The 20,953-nt window shown below is 42.5% G+C and overlaps 1 protein-coding gene across 1 annotated transcript in view; it reads left to right on the forward strand.

Moving 5' to 3' along the window:
• LOC144772137 (extracellular calcium-sensing receptor-like) overlaps positions 1–20,748 on the forward strand; it is a 46,661-nt gene extending 25,913 nt beyond the window's left edge. Inside the window, exon 5 of the mRNA XM_078656293.1 lies at positions 19,827–20,748. Coding sequence (XP_078512419.1) covers positions 19,827–20,746 — 920 coding nt within the window. The 3' untranslated portion in view covers positions 20,747–20,748. The remainder of the gene's footprint in view (positions 1–19,826) is intronic.
• Positions 20,749–20,953: the final 205 nt, after the last annotated feature.

Below are 20,953 nucleotides of genomic sequence, written 5' to 3' on the forward strand. Positions count from 1 at the left end.
TGCTGAAATCCCACCTCACGGATGCATTGTGTAGCTCTTATTCTGATGAGCTGCAGCAGCAATGCGAAGTCTGGCATCGATGATGTGTGGAACTGTGGCAGGTACGGGGAGTCATTGACGAGGCTTGCAATGCAAGGTCCTGCATCATTGTCATGGATGACGTTGACCAAGGCTTGCGATGCTATGTCCTGTTTTGGGGATGCACTGTGCAGTGGTAGTTCCAATGAGCTGTAGTGCATCAGAGATGCGTTGCTCAGCAGCGATTCAGATACAGACCTACGAGGAGATGCATTGTGCTTCATTGTTTCTGTCCAAGAGACCACAGCTCGGCTAGCAGAGCACTGACAGTCCCACTTCCAAGACCAGCACTAGGGTGGTGCTCCTTGGGGACCAGACTCTAAGCTTAGAGACCAGATTCTGGGTACACAGTGGTTGGAGCCTTTTCTGTCCCTGATGCCCTGATCAAGAGATCAGCCAACCAGCCCTTGAAGTCTGGTGGTCCTGGGTTCAAGATGTAGGTCCAGTCCTTTTCACTCAGGCAGCAGGCAGGAGGAAAGCAGAGTTGGAGGGCAGCAAAGTAGGAGTCCTTCTCATAGCAGAGCAGAACAGCAGTGCTTCTGAGTCTTCTACAGGTTCAGAGGTGTACTGAAGAGTTGTGTCTGAGGGTCAAATATGTACACTTGGTGCCATCTTTTAGTAGGCGAAGGTTCTGGAGGTTTACACCCCCAGAGGTGTTTGGAATTTTCTTACTCCTTGCCCTAGCCTATCTTGTCTGGGGGCACAAGACTAGTGTGAACCCTTTTTCAGTGTGCTAAGGCAGAGCCTTTGTGATGTGCAAGTGTGGTAGTTGACAGCGTTCCCTATCTCAAATACAAGATGATCCACCCTGCCAACACCCTTTTCCCCTTTGTCTCACTGTCTGGGAACAATACACAAAGGCCAACTGACAGCTAAGCCTAGGCATGCGACCCAGGATGCAGGAATCAAATGGTTGGGACAAGAAAGTAGCAAACACAACAAGATGATTGGGGGGTGAATGTTTGACATTGTTTGGCATTCCCTCTATCAATTGTTATTTTTGCATTTACCACCCCGAGTGGGATGGGTATGCCCAGACGTGGGTCCCATGCTGATCATGCCACTGGATTCAAGCTAGCCTAGCTGATACCCCGAAACCGGTCCCAGGCTGCTTGCTTCTGGTCCAGGGAGGACCTGGCCTGGCAATTCAGTCTAGACTTTACCATAAAATACGTTTTAAAATTAATAATTCTGTAGACACAAAACTCAACATTACTACCTGCTTCCAATTAAAAGCTAGCACTTATTAAACGTAACACGGTAAACCAATGTTACCCTATGGGAGAGGTAGGAGTTGCTGTGGTGAAAAATAAACGTAAAAAATATTTTACTACAAGGACATGTAAAACTTAAATGTACATGCCCAACTTTTTGAAAATGCTGCACCCTTTCCTATGGGCCACCTAGTACTTACCCTAGAGGTAACACCTCTGTACATGCCCACATTTTTGAAAATGCTGCACCCTTTCCTATGGGCCACCTAGTACTTACCCTAGAGGTAACACCTCTATTATAAAGAAAGGTTTAGGCCTGGTAATGGTTTATTTTGCCAGGTCAAAATAGCAGTTTAAAACAGCAAACATAGGCTGCAAAGGCAGGGCTAAGACACATTCAACAGGCTACTTAAGTGGTAGCACAATTAGTGCTGCAGGCACCCCAGTAGCATTTACTTCACTAGCCCTAGGTACAACTAGTTCCACTTTCCTAGGAATGTATAAGCATATTAAATATGGGAATTGGGTGTAGACCAATGTTATCATGTTTTATGGAGTAAGCACATGTATTTTAGCACTGGTTAGCAGTGGTAAGGCTAGCAAAAATAAGAACAGGAAAAATAGAGGAGTAGGGCAAAAGGTTTATTAGAAGACCACCCTATGGTTGACAGGTCTAACACCATGGATTAAAAAAGTCAACAGGAATTCCATAAGCCTAATATAAGTGTTACACAAAGTCCACAGAATCTCTTCAACATGCCAGAACCGGTAAGAACACTACACGTCATGACACAGCAGGGGATTAGTATCCCCTCGCCACTCTGTGATTACATTTTAAGTCTCTTTTCATGCCGGGTGCTTCTGCTAACATTTGATATTTGATATTTATGTGCATTTGTAAAGCGCTAACGTTCGCTCCCAAGGGAGCATCATGGCGCTGGGCAAGCTGCGGAGAATAACAGAAGGATGGATTTGTAATGGAGAAGACTAGATGGCTGACAGGACAGAGGAGTCTAGTTGTTGGTAGACCCATGTCTTGAGAAGTTTTCTAAAGTTGTTTTCATTATCTATGGATCTGAGACTGACAGGCAAATTGTTCCAGGCTTTGGCGGCTAGAACATTGAAGGATTTCCCACCCTTGGTCTTATATTTAAATCTGGGGATTAGGACCAGATTTGTCCCAGAAGATCTCAAACAACGCGGGGGGTTGTAGCGCATAAAACGCTTTGCAAAATAGCGGGGTCCTGTATTTTGCATTGTTTTGAAAACTGTGAGTAGTAGTTTAAAGAGAATTCTTTTATGCAATGGCATCCAATGCAGCGAATTTAGTGCTGCAGACGCTGATGACCTTCTGGGGAGTTGTAAGACCAGTCGAGCTGCAGCGTGTTGGATGCTCTGCAGCTTTCTGAGAGTATATTTTTTCACTCCGGCCATTAGGCCATTGCAGTAGTCAAGTCGGGAGAGTATGAGGGCTACCGCGACTGACTTTCTGGCTGCAATTGGGAGGAAGTCAAAAAAAGTTTTCAGAGATTTTATTAATCCAAAGCAGCGACCGGCAGTGGTCTTGACGTGGTCATCAAAGGAAAGAGATGAGTCAAATTGAACGCCTAGGTTTCTGGCTGATGGAACTGCACTTGGGGGGGCCTCTGATCCAGGGGGCCACCAATCTTTCGGGCAGAAAGAAAGGTTTTTACCCAGTGGGATGATTTCCGTCTTAGCACTGTTGCATTTCAGATGGTTAGTGTTTAGCCACTTAAAGACATCAGAAAGGCAGTTTTTGAACCGAAGATCAGTGTCGGTCCGCTGCTTGTCAATTGTGACGACCAATTGAGTGTCGTCAGCGTAGGACGTGACAAGAATCCCATGTGATTCTATCACAGCTAAAAGAGGTGCCATGTAAATGTTAAAAAACAAAGGACTCAATATGGACCCCTGGGGCACTCCCGATGTAATGAGTTTTTCGCAGGATAGGTGGGATGAATTCCATACCAAAGTGGTCTTGAACACAGTACGCTAAGCTGCTGATGCCAGCATTAGGTTTGAATTATGATTGGACTACAATTCCCAGCATGCCTTTCAACTGCATATAAGTAAAGGTGATAATTGACAATTAATGTTAACAGATGTAACCACCATGAAGAAGACATTTGTCAAAACGCTTTGTGGTGTCTGACGCAATTAGAATTTGTAAATGAATAAAGTTACCTTAACCAACTTCCGAGAGTTTAGGGTTGTTTTTTTCTGGAATACATAATCATGAGGGATGTGGTCTAAACCCTAAAGCTGGCACCAGAAGCTGAGCGCGCCGCCTTCAAGACCGCTTTGCTTTGGGATATATATATCTATTTGTTTTTTTAGAGTTTTCTATAGCGCAAACCAGACCCAGGATAGGGTAACAGAGCGCTTTACAAAGTGAGCAGGAAAATAACACCGATCAAAACAAACGCAAAATAAGTAACAAGTACATAATAGAGAATTGCAAAATAGGTAACAAGTACATGGTACGGAATAGAGAACAACTCTACAATAGGGAGTCAAATCGTAATTGAAGCAGGGTTGTCATTGAGATGGAGTTTGAGGCTGGCTTGGTAAGTGTGCGGAATTTACGGTAGGAGTTTACTCATCAGGAATGATTTAGCTTCCTTTTTGAAGAGGTACGTTGAGGTGATTTTTCTGATGAATGGTGGAAGAGAGTTCCAGATTCTTGGCGCCGCTCCAGAGAATGCTCTGTTGGAGGTTTTGGTCTTGATGAACCTTGCGGGTTTCAGGAGTAGGTTATCAGTGCTCCTGGAATGTCTGTTTCCTCCAGATAGAGTACGTGTTTGGGCTAGGAACTGTGGGGTATTGTGGAGTAACGCCTTCTGGGTAATAATGCAATCTTTAAGTGAATACGGGCTTCATAGGGGAGCCAGTTAAGTGCCTTCTGCTGTGGCGATATGTGATCGAATTTTTTTGATCCTGAAATGAGTCTAGCTGCGGCGTTGAGACAGGCTTTTAGCGGTGGGGTAGAGGTTTTAGGAAGCCCAGCGAGGGTGGAGCAACCATACTCCAGCCTTGAGATGACTAAGGGCTGAACTGTAGTTTTGAGGTCAGGGATCTCTATAAAAGGCTTCATTCTTCTTAGATAATTGAGGTGAAAGAGGGCATTTTTAGCCATCAAGTTAATGTGAGCTTGCATTTTAAGATTTTTATCCAGAGTGATCCCAAGTGATAATGTGGAGTCCACCAACGTTGGGGTGCAGTTCAAGGCAGTGTTCAATTTGGTTAATTCCTTAATTTCTTGTGAGTTATTGGGGGGGAGATTATAAGAAAGTCTGTTTTTTGTGCATTTAACTTGAGGAAGTTGGTCGTTAGCCATTGTACGTTTTTTCCAGAGCTAGAGTAATTAACTTTATCTCTCAATGGAGGTGATTTTGATGTAAATTTGTGTGTCGTACGTGTACATGTGGTATGAGATGCTTCCCTGCTGTAGTAGTTCAGTAAGTGGTTCAACATATAAATTGGATAGAGTGGGAGACAAGGTAGAGCCTTGGGGTACTCCTAGTAGGTTAGGAGAGGATGGGGAAAGGATCTTGTTGGTCATGAATGATTGTGTTCTATTTTCCAGAAAGGATTTGAACCATAGAAGGACTGTGCCAGAGAAGTCCATCCTGTCTTCTAGTCTTCTTAGTAGTTTGTCGTGGTTGACCGTATCAAAGGCTGAAGAGAGGTCAAGCAAGATTAGTAAACATGTTTCATTGCGGTCAAGAGCTACGGCCAGGTCTGAAGCCATATTGGTGTGTTTTCAGTAAATTGAAATTTGTGATGTGAGAATTCAGTTGTTGTTAAACACATTTTTCCAGGACCTTAGCTAGCATAGGGATGTTAGTTATTGGTCGGAAGTTGTTGGAATCGGAGTTGCTAGCTGACGGTTTTTTTAGGATAGGAGTAACTTGACCAGATTTTAGGCAGTCGGGGATGTGACCTTGTGAGAGCGAGGCATTTATGATCTTGGTCCAGAGAGGTGCTATGCTACGAAAGATGTGGGGTAGGCACTTTGCTGGGACAGGGTTGTTGAAGTGGTTGTTGAGTTTAGTAGTTGTCAGAATTTTGATGATATCATAAAATTTGAAGTTGGACCAGTTGGAATTGTTTTTGGGTAGAGATCGCTTATTAAGTACCAAGTTATTAGTATGACTGATCATAGGGGTGGGTAAGTTAGTCGTAGCCATTTTGAGATCAAGTTGGAGGGAATTTGTTTTTGCCGTGAAGTATGAGGAAAATTCGTCACTGCTTAACTGTGAGGTTGATGTTAAGAGTGAAGATTTGGCTAGTTTGTTCGATTGTTGATTCAGAATTTCGAGGAGCTTTTTAGGTTTGTTTTTAGAATTATCTAGTTCTGATTTGAAGAAGTCTTTTTTTGATCTTAGAATACTTTTATTGTAAGATTTTCTTGCTTTTCGGAGTAGTTTCAACTGGGGGGGGGTGAAGCCTCCATTTCCGTTCCGTTGATCTGAGTTTGCATCTCTCCTCGTTCAGGGCTTCACTAAACCATGGGGCTTTGTCCTTGTGTGGTATTTTTTGGAGTTTTGGCAGTGCGGCTCGGTTGAATATTTTGATCATCGTGAAGTCATTATGATCAGTGGGGGCAATGACATCACCTATGTTGTTGGGGGGATAAGAGCCTGCTCACATTGTGAGGCTAGCTTGATCCAATTGATGTTCTTAGTGTCTCTTATCAATTGCTTGGTTTGATTTGTTGAAGGAGGATTTTCTTGTTCCAAGAGGGGATTTGGAATGCGATAATGTGATGGTCTGACCAGTCACAGGGGGTAATCAAGATCGATTCAATAGTATTTAGTTTGAGATGAGCCAGTCTAGCGTGGCACCTTTTGAGTGAGTGGGCTCTGAGATAGCTTGGACCATGGAGTGGTCAGCAAGGAAGGTTTTAAGGAAGTTGACCTGCTTCTCCAGTTTGTTCTCTCAGTGGAGATTGAAATTGCCCAGGAAGATGTTATTTGAGTGAGGGGACGAGTTTGCCGTGATGATTTCCATAACTTGTTCCGTGAAGTTTATGTTTTGCCCCGGAGGATGGTAGAATATATGTGATTTGAGGGGGTGAGTTCACAGAGATCCCAAGGTATTCACAGAAGTTTAGGGGTTCCACGTGAAATTTTGAGACGGTGAGGATAGAGCGATGAATGCAGGCTAAGCCTCCGCCTATTTTGTGAGGTCTGTCTAGTCTAATGATGTTGAAATCAGGGGAGACCAGAAGGTCATGGCATGGAGAGGATGATTCCTTGAGCCATGTTTCCGTGAGGATAATTATGTCCATATTCGCGCTAAGGATGAGATCAACAATGTCAAAGGCGTGTTTAGGGACTGAACGGCAATTTAGTAGGAGGCAGGAAATCTGGTTTGTGGGATTCTTTGTACTAGGCTCCTGGTTATCTTGGATTGGGGTTATAAAGTGAAGATTATTCCGAATTATTCCTCTCTGGATAGGCTGTGAGGTTCTGCTAGGGTTGACGGAAATTGGGTGGATAGCGAATTCCTCTTCATCTGGGATATGGTCAGATGGAGATTCATACAGTCCTAACAGAGAGTGCAGTTCCTGGTCCGTAATGGAGTTGGAAAGATTGCGGGTGTGCAAAAATCGATTGTCTAGAGGCAGGGGGAGAGTTTTTGCCACGTTGTCAGCTGTCTTTAGAGAGTTTTGGAGATATTTAAGTGTAGTAAGCGCTTTTTCTGCAATTTGTAGGATGGATTTGATTTAAAGGATAACCTTTTGAAGGTTTATAAATGTGTGGTATGAGGTCTTGAGACAGTCTTGATCCATCTGTAGATGATGTGTGGAGGGAAGGAAGTGGGGGACAAGGGAGTATAATTAAGGTTGTTTCTCCTGGAACTTCTAGATGAGCATGATACTGAAGTGCGAGCTGGAGTGGGCAGGTTGTTTATCTTACTTTTACTGAGAGTGGGTACCTGGCTGGGTCGAATTTCTTCCGGAGAGGGAAGAGGGGTGTGAGTAGAAGTAGTAGGGCCCTTAGAAGTATTGCGTGGAAGTGACGATGATAGCGGTGTAGTGTGTGCTGAGGAGGGAGAATTATTACCTATTTCCTCGATTCTAGGTGACGGGCGTGATCGGTTTTCAATTAACGAGGAATGGGCAGTGGGGGTGGTAATAGGGCCCCAAGCCGAGCAGTGTGATGTTAGGGCTGAAGAAGGTGTCTGTGCAGTACCTGAAGAGGAGATGGAGTAGAGTGATAGGGGGTGATGTTCTATCGGAATGGGAGGAGTGGTGTTGAGTTCCCGAGCATTATTACTTACGGTCACTGGATTGTCCGTGCAGTAAATAGAAAGGAAGGAGAGTTGGCGCTGTCCCTTTCCACGGAGCTAAGTGATGGAAGGGTTTGAGGGGAGGAGCTGCATGAGGTAGCAGAGGGTGTCAATATAATGTGTGCATAGGCCGGAGCGTTAGTAGTGTTTGTATCCTCACGTCTGGATGAGGGAGGTGGACTATGATCTTCAGTGGAGGAGGGTGTGGAGAGGTTAGTGAGGACCTAAGGGGGAGTGAATGTATTGAAGGTGTGTGTTTTTAAAGTGACAAAGTATTTGTTGAAAAGTTCTAGGTCCTTATTAGCTGCTTGAATAAGGACAGTGCTATGTTTGTAGGATGTTATATTCAAAGAGCCTCTGATGTTCTGCGAGGGAATCGTAGTAATCCTTGTTCCGTAGGGGATATTTTTATGGTATATATGTATTATATATACCAATCTGTATTGAAGATTGAGTGGATATATAACTCTCTGGATGGAGGATTTAGTAGCTGTCTGACTGTCTGTTTAAGTGAGTAATTAAAAGTGTCTCACTTAATACATGGATTAGTAACTAAACTATGTGAATGTGTGCATCACTGTCTCTGTTGTATAACATGCTGCATCAGTTGGTCACTAACTACATGAGTGTGTATATTAGTTATTGATTAGTTGGGTGAGTATTTATATGGGACACTGAGTTTGTGTGTGGTTGGATGGGGTGTGTGTAACTCTCTGCATGGATGTATGAATGGTTGATTGACTAAGTGTATAGGTTTAAGAGTGCATGTGAAAACAGTTGTTTGGGTGACTGAGTGTATTTATTTGTGTGTTGGTGAGCGAATATGTGTTTTAGTTGTACATCTTCAACAAAGTAAAAAACATAAAAGGCATTGTATGTAAGAGTTGGTGTATATAAATACATATATGTAAGAGTCAGTGATTGTGAGACTAACTATATAAATGAGTATATCATTGTAATGGTGATTTTTTTTACATATTTACTATGAGTTACTATGTGTTAGAATAAATGAGGTGTTGTGTATATAATTGTGTTAGTGAGTAAATGTAAGTGTGATTAATTTTTTTCATGAGTGAGTAAGATAACTGCATGACTGACTAAGATGACTGCTGATGTGTCAATGTCTATATAGGTGTATAAGTGCATTTGATAGAGTTCTATCAATTAGTGACTGCGTGTATAACCGATCTGTTTGTGTAGTTGTGTGTGTAGACTTAGGAATCAGTGAGTGGGTATGTAGTAACTGGTATTGGGGTGTTAATGGTTTCAAATATGGTAGTCTGTATTTTACAGTGAGTGATGAAAGGTTATACTAGTGTATGATGAGGTGAATCAGATTGTCATGTGGATGATGTCATCAGTGACGTCATCAGTGATATCATTTGAGATGTCAGCAGTGATGTCACTGACCATGTCATGAATGATGTAATAAGTGACATCATCAGCGGTGCATTGTGGGCGCATGAGTTATAGTTAGCAGAACTAACCATAATGGAGGAATTTCTATGGTTTTGTAGAAGTGAAATGTCCAGCTGACCATAACACCCCTGAAACCTATGTTTTTTTCTGTGAATTTCTAAGGTTTTTTAAATGCTAATTTCTAACTATAACATCTCTGAAACCTATGTTTTTTTTAAGTGAATTTCAAAGGTTTTTTAAATGCTAATTTCTAACTATAACGTCTCGGAAACCTATGGTTTTTTCAGTGAATTTATTTTTTATTTTAATATATTTATAATATTTTCTTTTTTTTTAAATGTCCAATTTTTTTTGGGAGTAGCGCACCCAAAGCGTTCACATCATGGTGGGTGTGCGGATTCTAGCCCCTATTTTAGAAAAGTAGTGAAGGATCCGCGTACGGTGTGAGATGGCTGTGTGTTTTTCAGTTACAACATACACATTTAATATTACGTGATGTGCGTTATTGGTATGCGACCAGTCTGCGACTCCTGCTCCTGCGCATTTGCGACAGATGCACATTGCGGTACGCGATGCTTGCGCAGTGGCGGGTCAAGCGTGACGTCATATACGTGCTGGTGCGCGCTGGGTGTGCGACTCCTGTAAAATAAAATGTATGTTCTAAAATGATATGTATGTGTCTTTAATATACATATCAGGGCAAGAGATTATCTAAGATATTATTCAAAATAATATATGTGTACTTATAATAAACTTATATTATTTTTAAATATATTTTCGCGAAGTCGCGTTGGGTGCGTGCTTCGTGAGCGCAGAGTGCGCGGATCCCATGTGACCTAAAAATAAAGATTTCATTGGTTCATAACATTTCCCACTGTAACTATTGAAGGACCCCACCCATTTTAATCATTCTTTTTGGAGCATCTTTAGAGAGACATCTCTATTCCTACAAGAACCCTTTTTGCTTGTTTTTTTTGGTGTTTTTCAAAAAATATCAAACAAAATGGCATCTGGACAGTAGCAGCAGCAGGAGGAAGGATCTTCTGAAGAAGAATTCTTGCACGAGGCACCACGTCCAAGTAGGCCGGAATCTTTTGTGTGGAAATTCTTCACTTTTCCACCTGGAGAGAAGAAAGTAAATGCGAGAAAGGTGAAGTGCAACATGTGTGACCGAGTCCAGTCAAGAGGCAGTGAAAAAAAATACTTTTGCGGCACTGCTTCTACGTACAAGCATCTCCGGACCACACATCCTCTTAATCTTGCTCAGGAGGAAATGAGGCGAGCTGCTTTGAACCCCTCACCTTCTGTGGCAAGTACGTCTGGAGCGTCCTCACAAACATCTGCAATGGACATTAGGCCAGAATTCGCCTTTCTCGAGCAACACTGCATGAAGTGTAAGAAACTTATATGCTTCGGTGAGCTGTCGGTGGATGCAGTTTGTGCTGCGCAACACAACCATCGTTGTTAATATTTTTCTTTTAATTGATAAGTAATTCCAAAAGTTTCCTGTTTTATTCTTTCTTTTTTTTGTTCATTCTTTGAAAAATCACCCAAACAATACAAAATTGTTAATTTAAAAAAATAAAAAACAAAAGAAAAAGAAAAAAGAAGAAAAAAAACCTACCTTATCTGGTTAAAGAAAACACTATAATTGCAAGGTAATGTGTGAACGTTTGGTTGAATCTATGTATGAAGCATGATTGACTGAAAGAATTCATTAGTAGTGTATGGTAAATTTATAGGTGAAGATTTATGAGGAAGTACTGCAGCTAAGCATGGGCGGATTTTGCAATTTGGCAATCCGCGAAATTGCGTATTTACGGATTCGCAATCCGCAAAATCCGTGAACTCTCGCGAATTTTGTGGATTCCTTTCTTTTTGGGGGTTCGCAAGTTTTTCTGCCATTTCGCAAGGGTTTTTTACCAGTTCACAAACGCGAACTTACTTGTCGGGTAGCAACGGTCGCGACCATGTTGTTTCCACGTCTGTTTCACCACTGCCACCCTCTGTTTCACCACTGCCACCCTCTGGCTCACCCATGCCACCCTCTGGCTCACCCATTCCACCCTCTAGTTCATCACTGTAGATTATGGGGGAATAAGCACACCTGCCCTGCCTCAACTGACATGAATGAATTAGGGGCTGATTAATGTGTCATTGAATTTGAACTTCCAGGCTGGCACCTGCTTCCTTATCTGTAATTGCTTTCTGTTGCAGTGTAATTTTTTTAACAGGACCTTTGTTGTATACTTGTAGCTATTCTCTGAGCCTGCTGTGAGGGTCAGAGCAGGGTCATAGAATAGTTGCAAGTAGGCAACTGAACTCTGAAGGGGCCCCTCAGGAAGCACTACAGGGAATGGTTACTAATGATAAGATTGAACTTTTGCACCTGCTGAGTGCTTTCAGTTTTACAAAAATCCAAATATCCAGCAGCATCCACAAAAACTAATCCTTCCAGGCATTACAGGGAATGGTTACTAATGATAAGATTGAACTTTTGCACCTGCTGAGTGCTTTCAGTTTTACAAAAATCCAAATATCCAGCAGCATCCACAAAAAGTAATCCTTCCAGGTCAAGATCCAAATCAAAGTGACCAGCACATGAAGAAAGCACTGGGAGGAGCCTGCTGGACAGGAACAGGAAGTTGGAGACTGTGGGGCACTTCCTTCCTCCCACCCCCCCCCCCCCCCAAAATGGACTCCTTGCAAAAAAAAAGTACAGGCAAATGTCAACCTGAGGAGTTATTCTGATAAAAATCATAATTTTCAAGGTTTATGCTGCCTGCTGGTGGATTTCTTGTGCGAAATTGCAAATTTTGCAATCTCGCAATTGCGAGATTGTCGCTGCCCGCCGCTTCTACGTGTTCGCAAGTGTTTACTCCCGTGAAATTGTATAGTATTCTAGTTGGCAAGTGCGACCAAGCAAAAAATCCGCTTCGCACGGATTTACGAATTTTCGGCAAGTTCGCGAGAGTTCGCGGATTGCGAATTTGCAGAAAATCCGCAAAATCCGCGAGCGGAACGGATTTTACGCCCATGCTTAACTGCAGCGTGACACTGCAAGCTCTTTAGCTGCATTGCACTGTGGCACTTCCAAAGCACAGGGATGTGACATATGTACATGAATATGTTGCAACTCTGTGCGCCCCTCTTCACTGCCACACAAACTGCAGCCATGCGGTGATACAGGCACCGTTGCATCATGGTGCAAGGATGTCTGTGTTGTGCGGGGATTGTTTTTGTGCAGGAAGGTGTCCCTTCCTGCACAAAAACAATCAGTAAAGGCATTTTGCTCTTTCAATGTATGCTGTGGAATGCAGAATGCATTGAAAGAGGAAAAAATTAGGAGAAATGAAAACAATTCTCCTCGTTGCGCCTAGCTACACCAACTCTAGGATGGCACAGCATTCAAACGCATCTCCAGATATACGATTTCCCATAAATCTGTAGATGTGTATTGTTCTATGGGTGTTGCGTGGGAACACCCAGAGCAACAACTATGGAACGCCCCTTCAATGCAAAGTTCTGTGTATGAAGGGGTCCTATTTACAAGGAGAGAAAAAACCAAGCAGGGTGGCTTTTCCTCTCCTTGTAAATATGAAGGAGTACCTGGTGCCATCACTACGTTACAAAACGTAATGTACTGGTGGTGCAGGATGCTTGTAAATCTGCCCCATAAGTGCTTAGGTATTGGCAGACTGATACAATAAGAACATAGGGATGGATGGGTGATTGAAGAATTGCATGAGACTGACAGGAGGTATTAATTCATTATTTAATGAAGTGGACCAATAGTATGTGTCTGCTTAGAGATGTGTAGGGATTATGCACAGAATATTTTATGTGTACTTGTGTTGGTGTCTAGGTCATTTCATAAGAATACTGAAACATATGGTTTCTTCAGTGAATTTCAAAGGTTTTTTAAATGCTAATTTGTAAGTATAATATTTATAAAAACATATCTTTTTTTCTGTAAATTGCAAGGTTTTTTTTTACTGATATTTTGTAACTGTAATATCCTATACTTATTTTTTCTTATTTTTTTCCTTTTATTTTAACTATGTATTGTCTTATGTCTTTTAAAATATATAAATATATTTTTTTTTTCATAAATAGTGAAGTTGCGTACCCATCGTGTACCTATCATGGAGTGTACACAGATTCAAGCCGCCATATTGCTAAAGTCGAGAAGGATGCGCATTTGGTAGGCAAAGGGTGCGCTGTGCCTGGCCCTGCATAACATCATATAAGTATGGGATCGCATCATGTGCGCGTTTGGTATGCGGCGAGTGCGTGGTGCCGGGACCCGCATAACGTCATCTACGTACTGGGTCCCGTCAGGTGCACGACTCCCATGATTTTTTTAATGTTTTAAAACTATATGTATATAACTTTAATGTATATATGAGAGCAAGAGATTATTTAAACTATTTTTAAAAATATATATATTTGTACTTGTAATGAACTTATAATATTGTTAAATATATTTGTGGAAAGTTGTGTCGGGTGCTCGCTGGTTGCGCGCCGGGTGCATGACTCCCATGTGACTTTAAAAGAAACATTTGATTGGTTATAAGGTTTTCCATTCTGGCAGTTGAAGGACCTCACCCATTTTTGTCATTCTCCCTGCAGCATCACTGGGAAGACAACTTTTGTGGTTTTGCAGCTACATTTTTTGGGTGTTTGCTGGAAAAGTATAGAAATGGCTTCTTCAAATCCTGATCCAAAACTTCCATCTGATGATGAAGACTTCAAAGAAGCACCTCCCAAAAAAAGACCTGAATCCAGTGTCTGGAAATTTTTCACCATCCCAGATGGTGAAAAGAAAGTTAATGCTAGGAAGGTGAGCTGTACTCTATTTCCTAGGATTTTGTCAAGAGGAAGTGACAAAAAGTACTCATGTGGGACATCAAGTATGTACAAACACCTGCAGACGATCCATCCAAGGCATCTTGCATGAGAGCAGCTGCGACGTGCACTGGAAAACATGCAGCAAGCTGACCAGGGAGCTGGTCCCAGCACTTCTGGAGCGTCAAGCACCTCGTCTCGAGCTCCGGAAATTCACTCAGCATTGCATAAAATGCAAGGCCATATTATGTTGCGGTGAACAATCTCTTGATGCTGTTTGTTCTGCAGCAAGGAATCATCACTGCTTTTTTTTTGTATTGGAATGAGTTTATATTTCCAAAAGTTAAGACTTTAGCCTGTTGCTTTTTTGAGTTTTCAAAAAAAAAATTACAAAATCGTTTATAAAAGACAAATAAATTAAAAACAAAAAAGAAGAAAAATTTCAGACCTACCTTATCTAGTTAAAAAGAGAAATTACTGCATGCTAATGTCTGGGTGATTGCATGAGTACATGTGCAGAGCATGATTGATTCAAAGAGTGCATGAGAAGTGCACATGTGATTATAGCACTGCATGTGTTAGTGCCTGGGTCATTGCATGAGTACATGGGTACTGACTGGATGATTAGAGTACTGCAAGGAGAGTGCATGGTGAATCTATAAGTGCTTGGGTTTTGGCGGAGTGATTGGATAAGTACATTGTCCTGGCTGGGTGTTTGGAGCAGTGCATGAGTAGTGACAGAGATTGCTGGACTGCATGGGTACTACCTGGGTAATTGAAGGTGTAAATGAGCAGTGTCTAGGCGGTTAAAGGATTGTATGGGACGTGCACAGGTGATTGTAGCAGTGCATGTGTTAGTGGACTGTATGGGTACTACCTGAGCCGCCACGGCCCGTGGAGGGAGTTTCGGTGGGGCGGAGAGGCGGGGCGGGGGAGGGGCAGGGTGGGGGTTGCTAAAAACCGGAGTATGGATAATTGAAGATAAGTAAACAATTTAATAAATAAAACTAATTTCGTGGGGCACCCTGCATCACATTTTGCGATGCAGGGTGCGCTACGAAATTAGTTTTATTTATTAAATTGTTTACTTATCTTCAATTATCCATACTCCGGTTTTTAGCACCCCCCCCAGCCTGCCCCTCCCCCGCCCCTCCTCTCCGCCCCACCGAAACTCCCTCCACGGGCCGTGGCTGTACCTGAGTAAATCAAGGAGTGAATGAGCAGTGTCTAGGTGGTTAGAGGACTGAATGGGTAGTGGACAGGGGATTGTAGCAGAGCATGTGTTAGTGCCTGAGTCATTGCATGAGTACATGGGTACTGACTGGATGATTAGAGTACTGCAAGGAGAGTACATGGTAAATGTATAAGTGATTAGGTATTGGAGGAGTGAATGGATAAGTACATGGTGCTGGATGACTGATTGGAGGAGTGCATGGGCAGTGACAGGGTGATTGCTGGACTGCATGGGTACAACAAAGAGAGTGCATGGTTAATTTATAAGTGCTTGGGTTTTGGTAGAGTGATTGGATTAGAACATGTTACTGGCTGGGTGTTTTGAGCAGTGGGGATATTGTAGCAGTCCATGTGTTAGTGCCTAGGTCATTGCATGAGTACATGGGTACTGACTGGATGATTAGTGTACTAGAAGGAGAGTGCATGGTGAATTTATAGGTGCTTGAGATTTGGCCGAGTGATTGGATTAGTACTTTGTGATGGCTGGGTGTTTGGAGTAGTGCATGGGTAGTGACATGGTGACTGCTGGACTGCATGGGTGCTACCTAGTTAATTGAATCAGTGAAATAGCAGTGTCTAGGCGGTTAGAGGGATGTATGGGAAGTGCACAGGTGATTATAGCACTGCATGTGTTGGTGACTGGGTCATTGCATGAGTACATGGGTAGTGACTAGATGATTAGAGTACTGCAAGGAGAGTGCATGGCAAATTTATAAGTGCTTGGGTTTTGGCAGAGTGAGTGGATTAGTACATGGTACTGGGTGGGTGATTGGAAGAGTGCATGGGAAGTGACAGGATGGTTGCTGGACTGCATGGGGACTACCTGCGTAATTGAAGGTGTGAATAAACAGTGTCTAGGTGGTTAGAGGATTGCATGGATAGTGCACAGGTGATTGTAGCAGTGCATGCTTACTGCCTGGGTCATTGCATGAGTACATGGGTACTGACTGGATGATTAGAGTACTGCAAGGAGAGAGCATGGTGAATTTATAAGTGCATGAGTTTTGGAATAGTGATTGGATTAGTACTTGGTGGTGGCTGGGTGATTGGAGTAGTTGCATGGGTAGTGACTGTGTGATTGCTGGACTGCTTGGGTACTACCTGTGCAAATGAAGGTGCAAATGAGTACTGTCTAGCTGGTTAGATGACTGAATGGGTAGTGGTGGACAGGGGATTGTAGCATTGCATATGTTAGTGCTCGGGTCATTACATGAGTACATGGGTAGTGACTTGATGATTAGAGTACTGCAAGGAGAGTGCATGGTGAATTTACAACTGCTTGGGAATAAGTTGAGTGATTGCATAAGAACATGGTGCTGGCCGGGTTATTAGAGCAGTGCATGGGCAGTGACAGGGTGATTGTTGGACTGTATGGGCCCTACCTGGGTAATTGAAGGAACAAATGAGAAGTGTGTAGTTGGTTAGAGGAATGCATGGGTAGTCACATTGCACGCATATATGGGTATTGACTAGATGATTAGAGTACTGCAAGGAGAGTTTATGGTAAATGTATAAGTGATTAGGTATTGGAGGAGTGAATGGATAAGAACATGGTGCTGGATGACTGATTGAAAGAGTGCATGGGCAGTGACAGGGTGATTGCTGGCCTGCATGGGTACAACAAGGAGAGTGCAGGGTGAATTTATACGTGCTTGGGTATTGGTAGAGTGATTTGATTAGAACATGTTACTGGTCGGGGGTTTTGAGCAGTGCATGGGTAGTGACAAGGTGATTGCTGGACTGCATGGGTACTACCTGGGTAATTGAAGGTATAAATGAGCAGTGTCCAGGTGGTTAGAGGGTTGTATAGGAAGTGCACATGTGATTGTAGCAGTGCATGTTTAATGCCTGTGTCATTGCATATATGCATGGGTAGTGACTGGATCATTAGAGTACTGCAAAGAGAGTACATGGTAAATGTATAAGGGCTTGGGTTTTGGCAGAGTGATTGGATTAGAACATGGGACTGGCTGGGTCATTGGAAGAGTGCACAGGGAGTGACAGGGGGATTACTGGACTGCATGAGTATTACCTGTGTAATCGAAGGAGCGAATGAGAAGTGTCTTGGTGTTTAGAGGACTGCATGAGTAGTGCTCAGGGGATTGTAGCAGTGAATGTGTTAGATCCTGCGTCATTGTATGAGTACATGGATACTGACTGCGACATGGACATCAGTACACACATTCAGGAAACACTACTGCCAGGTCTGGGGGAATAGCCATTTCGTTATGCTGCCCTTGCATGGCTTTTTGATCTGAGCTATTCCATAGACCCATTACCTAGAGTGGTATTGCTTTGGTATCCATTCTAAAGGTCAGGATTCTACAGTTGGAAGTACCTATCAGAAAAACAATTTTCCTACCTTTGGTAACACTATTTCTGGTGAATGTGACCACAGATTCCCCACTACACTCTCATCTCCCTATTCTGTTGAATGGTCTTCTTTTCAACCTAAAAAGTTCCTATTCTAGATATCTGCACACTGTTGTTGCCAATTATTGTTGGGCTCCATGTCTGAGGGTGCGGACAGAGTCAAGTAAGAAAGTGATGCCAGTGCCCAAGGGTATCACTTACATGTGTCACGGGCTGAAATAAATTGGTGCAGAACCACATGACACCACATGCCAGTGTGCACAAGCAATGCTGTTGAATCTTTCGGGCCACTCTAATGTCTGGGTATATTCTAAGGGTGAGGAATATGCATTTAGATAGAGTGTCCACCAGGAAGAGCATTTACTGATGATAAAGTACATTTTTTAGTAGTTCGATATTGAACTCAAAACCAGGTACTAGTTATCCTACAGTCATATTGTCATATTTTTCTGGTATGCTTATCTATACAAAGTGCTGTCATATGAGAACCTTAGGCAATTATTAGAAAATAGGCTGAATAATCTGGTACACTCATAAAAGAAGAGATGTACTTCTCCTCTAAGTGGATGTTGCATCTTAATCCTGATTCAGCTGTGCCTGAAGAAATATGGGGATAGAATTCCGAGCTTTTTAATCCAAAGGACATAAGATCAGTCTAGTCGAACACTAAATTAGCCCCCACGGGTAACTTTGAAAGTCTTTTAGCTTTACCAAAATTCAATCCAAATTGTTATTGTTAGCAGCACAAACAATCATTACATAACAGAAATCAAATGGTGAACTTACTTGTAAGGAATTGTGCATAGAATCTTTTATAGCATGAATCTTCTCACCAAAGGAGTGTAGAATTGCTCCTTGTTCCTTTATTGTTGTAGAACTTCTGAGGCAGAAATTCTGGCATAATTTGGTCAGCATTTTCTGACTTCTGCAATCTATGAATCTGATCAGGTTATTGATGCAAATCTCAGTCATATCAGAAATCATGACTGCAAGTATTCATATATGTACATTTCATGATGTAAAGAGCAGTATATGCCCTTTTCAAGAGATATGGACACCTAGGGCTCTTGTATGTCCAGCATGGATTCTGGATGAAATGTATGTATGGTCCTCAACAAAAGTCTACAACAATGAGAGTCAGGCCGTCAATCTTTAGATTAATAAATAAAATAATCATCAAATAGGAGCAAATTTAGTGACCCGAAAGGTAATCATAGTTTTGTACTAAATAATGGAATACAATTTTTTTTTAAAACAATATATTGAGTCATCTTTCACCCAGTGCATGGAAGGCTCCATCAGGGTACAGTCACTGATCCTGACTCAGAAGAAAGGGTGCAATGCTGCAAATAGTGCATGTGCTCAGGGTAGTGGTTTGGTGTAGAATCAGTGCCATAAAGTAAAAGGGAAGTTCTGTAATGCAATATAATATTATTGTTTGTAAATATAGTCTTTAAAGGTGTGTATCCATGTTACTGACCTGAGCTGAAGGGAAGGGCCAATAACAAGGGAACTGGACTTTGATTTGCATACAGCCTACTGCAGGGTGCTATAACTCCATTAGAAAATGTCACCCTACGAAGGCACAATATTCTCATTAACAAAAGTTTATAATCAAGACACAGCCCCATGGTGTAAAAACTCCCCCTTTACTTTGGCATCTATTCAGATAAATCATGCACGTTACTGCCTGAACCGCACACACACTGCCATGCCATGTCCCTGGCAATAACTGACATTCATGTACTTGACCAATGTCACAGAAGGAAAGAGGCAGGAAAGCCCCAAAAACCACGCCTCTCTCTTGTCTCTGATAAACTTCTTTGGTTCTTCTGATGAGGCAGAGTGGACCTGCAGATGGTCCCTCCTCTTCAGCTTCTGCCTAGTTCTCTGCCACTCCAACACTCCACATACCAGGGGTAGAGGCTGTGGATTAGGACATTGTGATGCTGATGGTAGCAGGTCTGAACCAGTGCTTATAGCAAACTGCCTCTCTATAGTTTCAACAGAACTCTCAATCTACTGTTTTGAGATTTCAGGTTGACGCTCTTGTCAAGCGTAAAGCCCAAAGTGACAAACTCTCCACTTGGTTTGGGATTCCTCCTTTGTTGTGTGTAACCTTCATGTTTTGTGCAGTTGTTCAACACAAAATGTTTTGGCCCGTGTGCAGAAAGTAATAAGAGGCCCAATTCTCCAAGGTCAATCTCTTCTGATAGTTGAGGCTCTAATTGTGCATGAAAAATAATCTGACTTGAAAGCCTGGCCCCACCCTCCCAGGCACCAATGAAGACTGCTTTGAATTATTTTATCAAACATGTCTAAACTAGTTTTCATCTTTTTCAGATATGACCTCCTGCACAAAATGTCCTGACAGCGAGTGGTCCAATGAAGAACGAGATCAATGCATTGAAAAGGTTGTGGAATTCCTTACATTTGAGGAGCCATTGGGTCTAACACTCACAATCTCTGCTTCCTCAATGACCGTCCTCACAGCTTCTGTGCTTCTAGTTTTCATGAAGTACCAAAATACTCCCATTGTGAAGGCCAACAACCGCGGGCTCAGTTACCTGCTCCTATTCGCCCTCATGCTCTGCTTCCTCTGCTCCCTCATCTTCATTGGCCGCCCCAAGAGACTCACCTGCATACTGAGGCAGATGGTTTTTGGGATAATTTTTTCCATCAGTGTCTCCTGTGTTCTGGCAAAAACTGTGATTGTTTTTCTTGCCTTCATGGCAACAAACCCAAGAAGCTCTGCAAGAAAATGGTTAGGATTAAAGACGCCAACCTCTATTGTCTCATTCTGCTCCTTAGTCCAAACTCTAATCAGTGTTGTCTGGATAATTAATTCCCCCCCTTACCCAGAATTGAACACAGTGTCTTATATTAACAAGGTAATTTTTGAGTGTAATGAAGGAAACACCATGTTCTTCTACTTCATGCTGGGATACATGGGCCTCCTGGCCACAATCAGCTTTATAGTGGCTTTTCTTTCAAGGAATCTCCCTGGAAGCTTCAACGAGGCCAAGCTGATCACCTTCAGTATGCTTGTGTTTGTCAGTGTGTGGATCTCCTTCATCCCGGCGTACCTGAGCACACGGGGCAAGTACATGGTGGCCGTGGAGGTGTTTGCCATCCTGTGCTCCAGTGCTGGACTGCTTGGGTGTATCTTTTTCCCAAAGTGCTATATCATTTTGTTAAGGCCTGATATGAATTCCAGACAGTGTGTTGTTGGCAAAGTACACTTGGTAATAAAAAAAAGATAGCATGAGAGTAACCCATGAGTTGTATTTATTTATTAGACAAACTATATTTCACGGAGTACACCCAGAAGAAAATGGCAGCACACTGTACATACATAAAACAGGAAGGTAAACATAGTCTCCATGCTTGCATATATAGTGATACAGAGCCTATGAGCAAGAAACTTGTTAAAGCATGATAAAGAACTGATGCTGATCGATGTAACTTAC

This window comes from Lissotriton helveticus, chromosome 8 (genome assembly GCF_964261635.1).
Source record: "Lissotriton helveticus chromosome 8, aLisHel1.1, whole genome shotgun sequence".
Taxonomy (NCBI): Eukaryota; Metazoa; Chordata; class Amphibia; order Caudata; family Salamandridae; genus Lissotriton; species Lissotriton helveticus.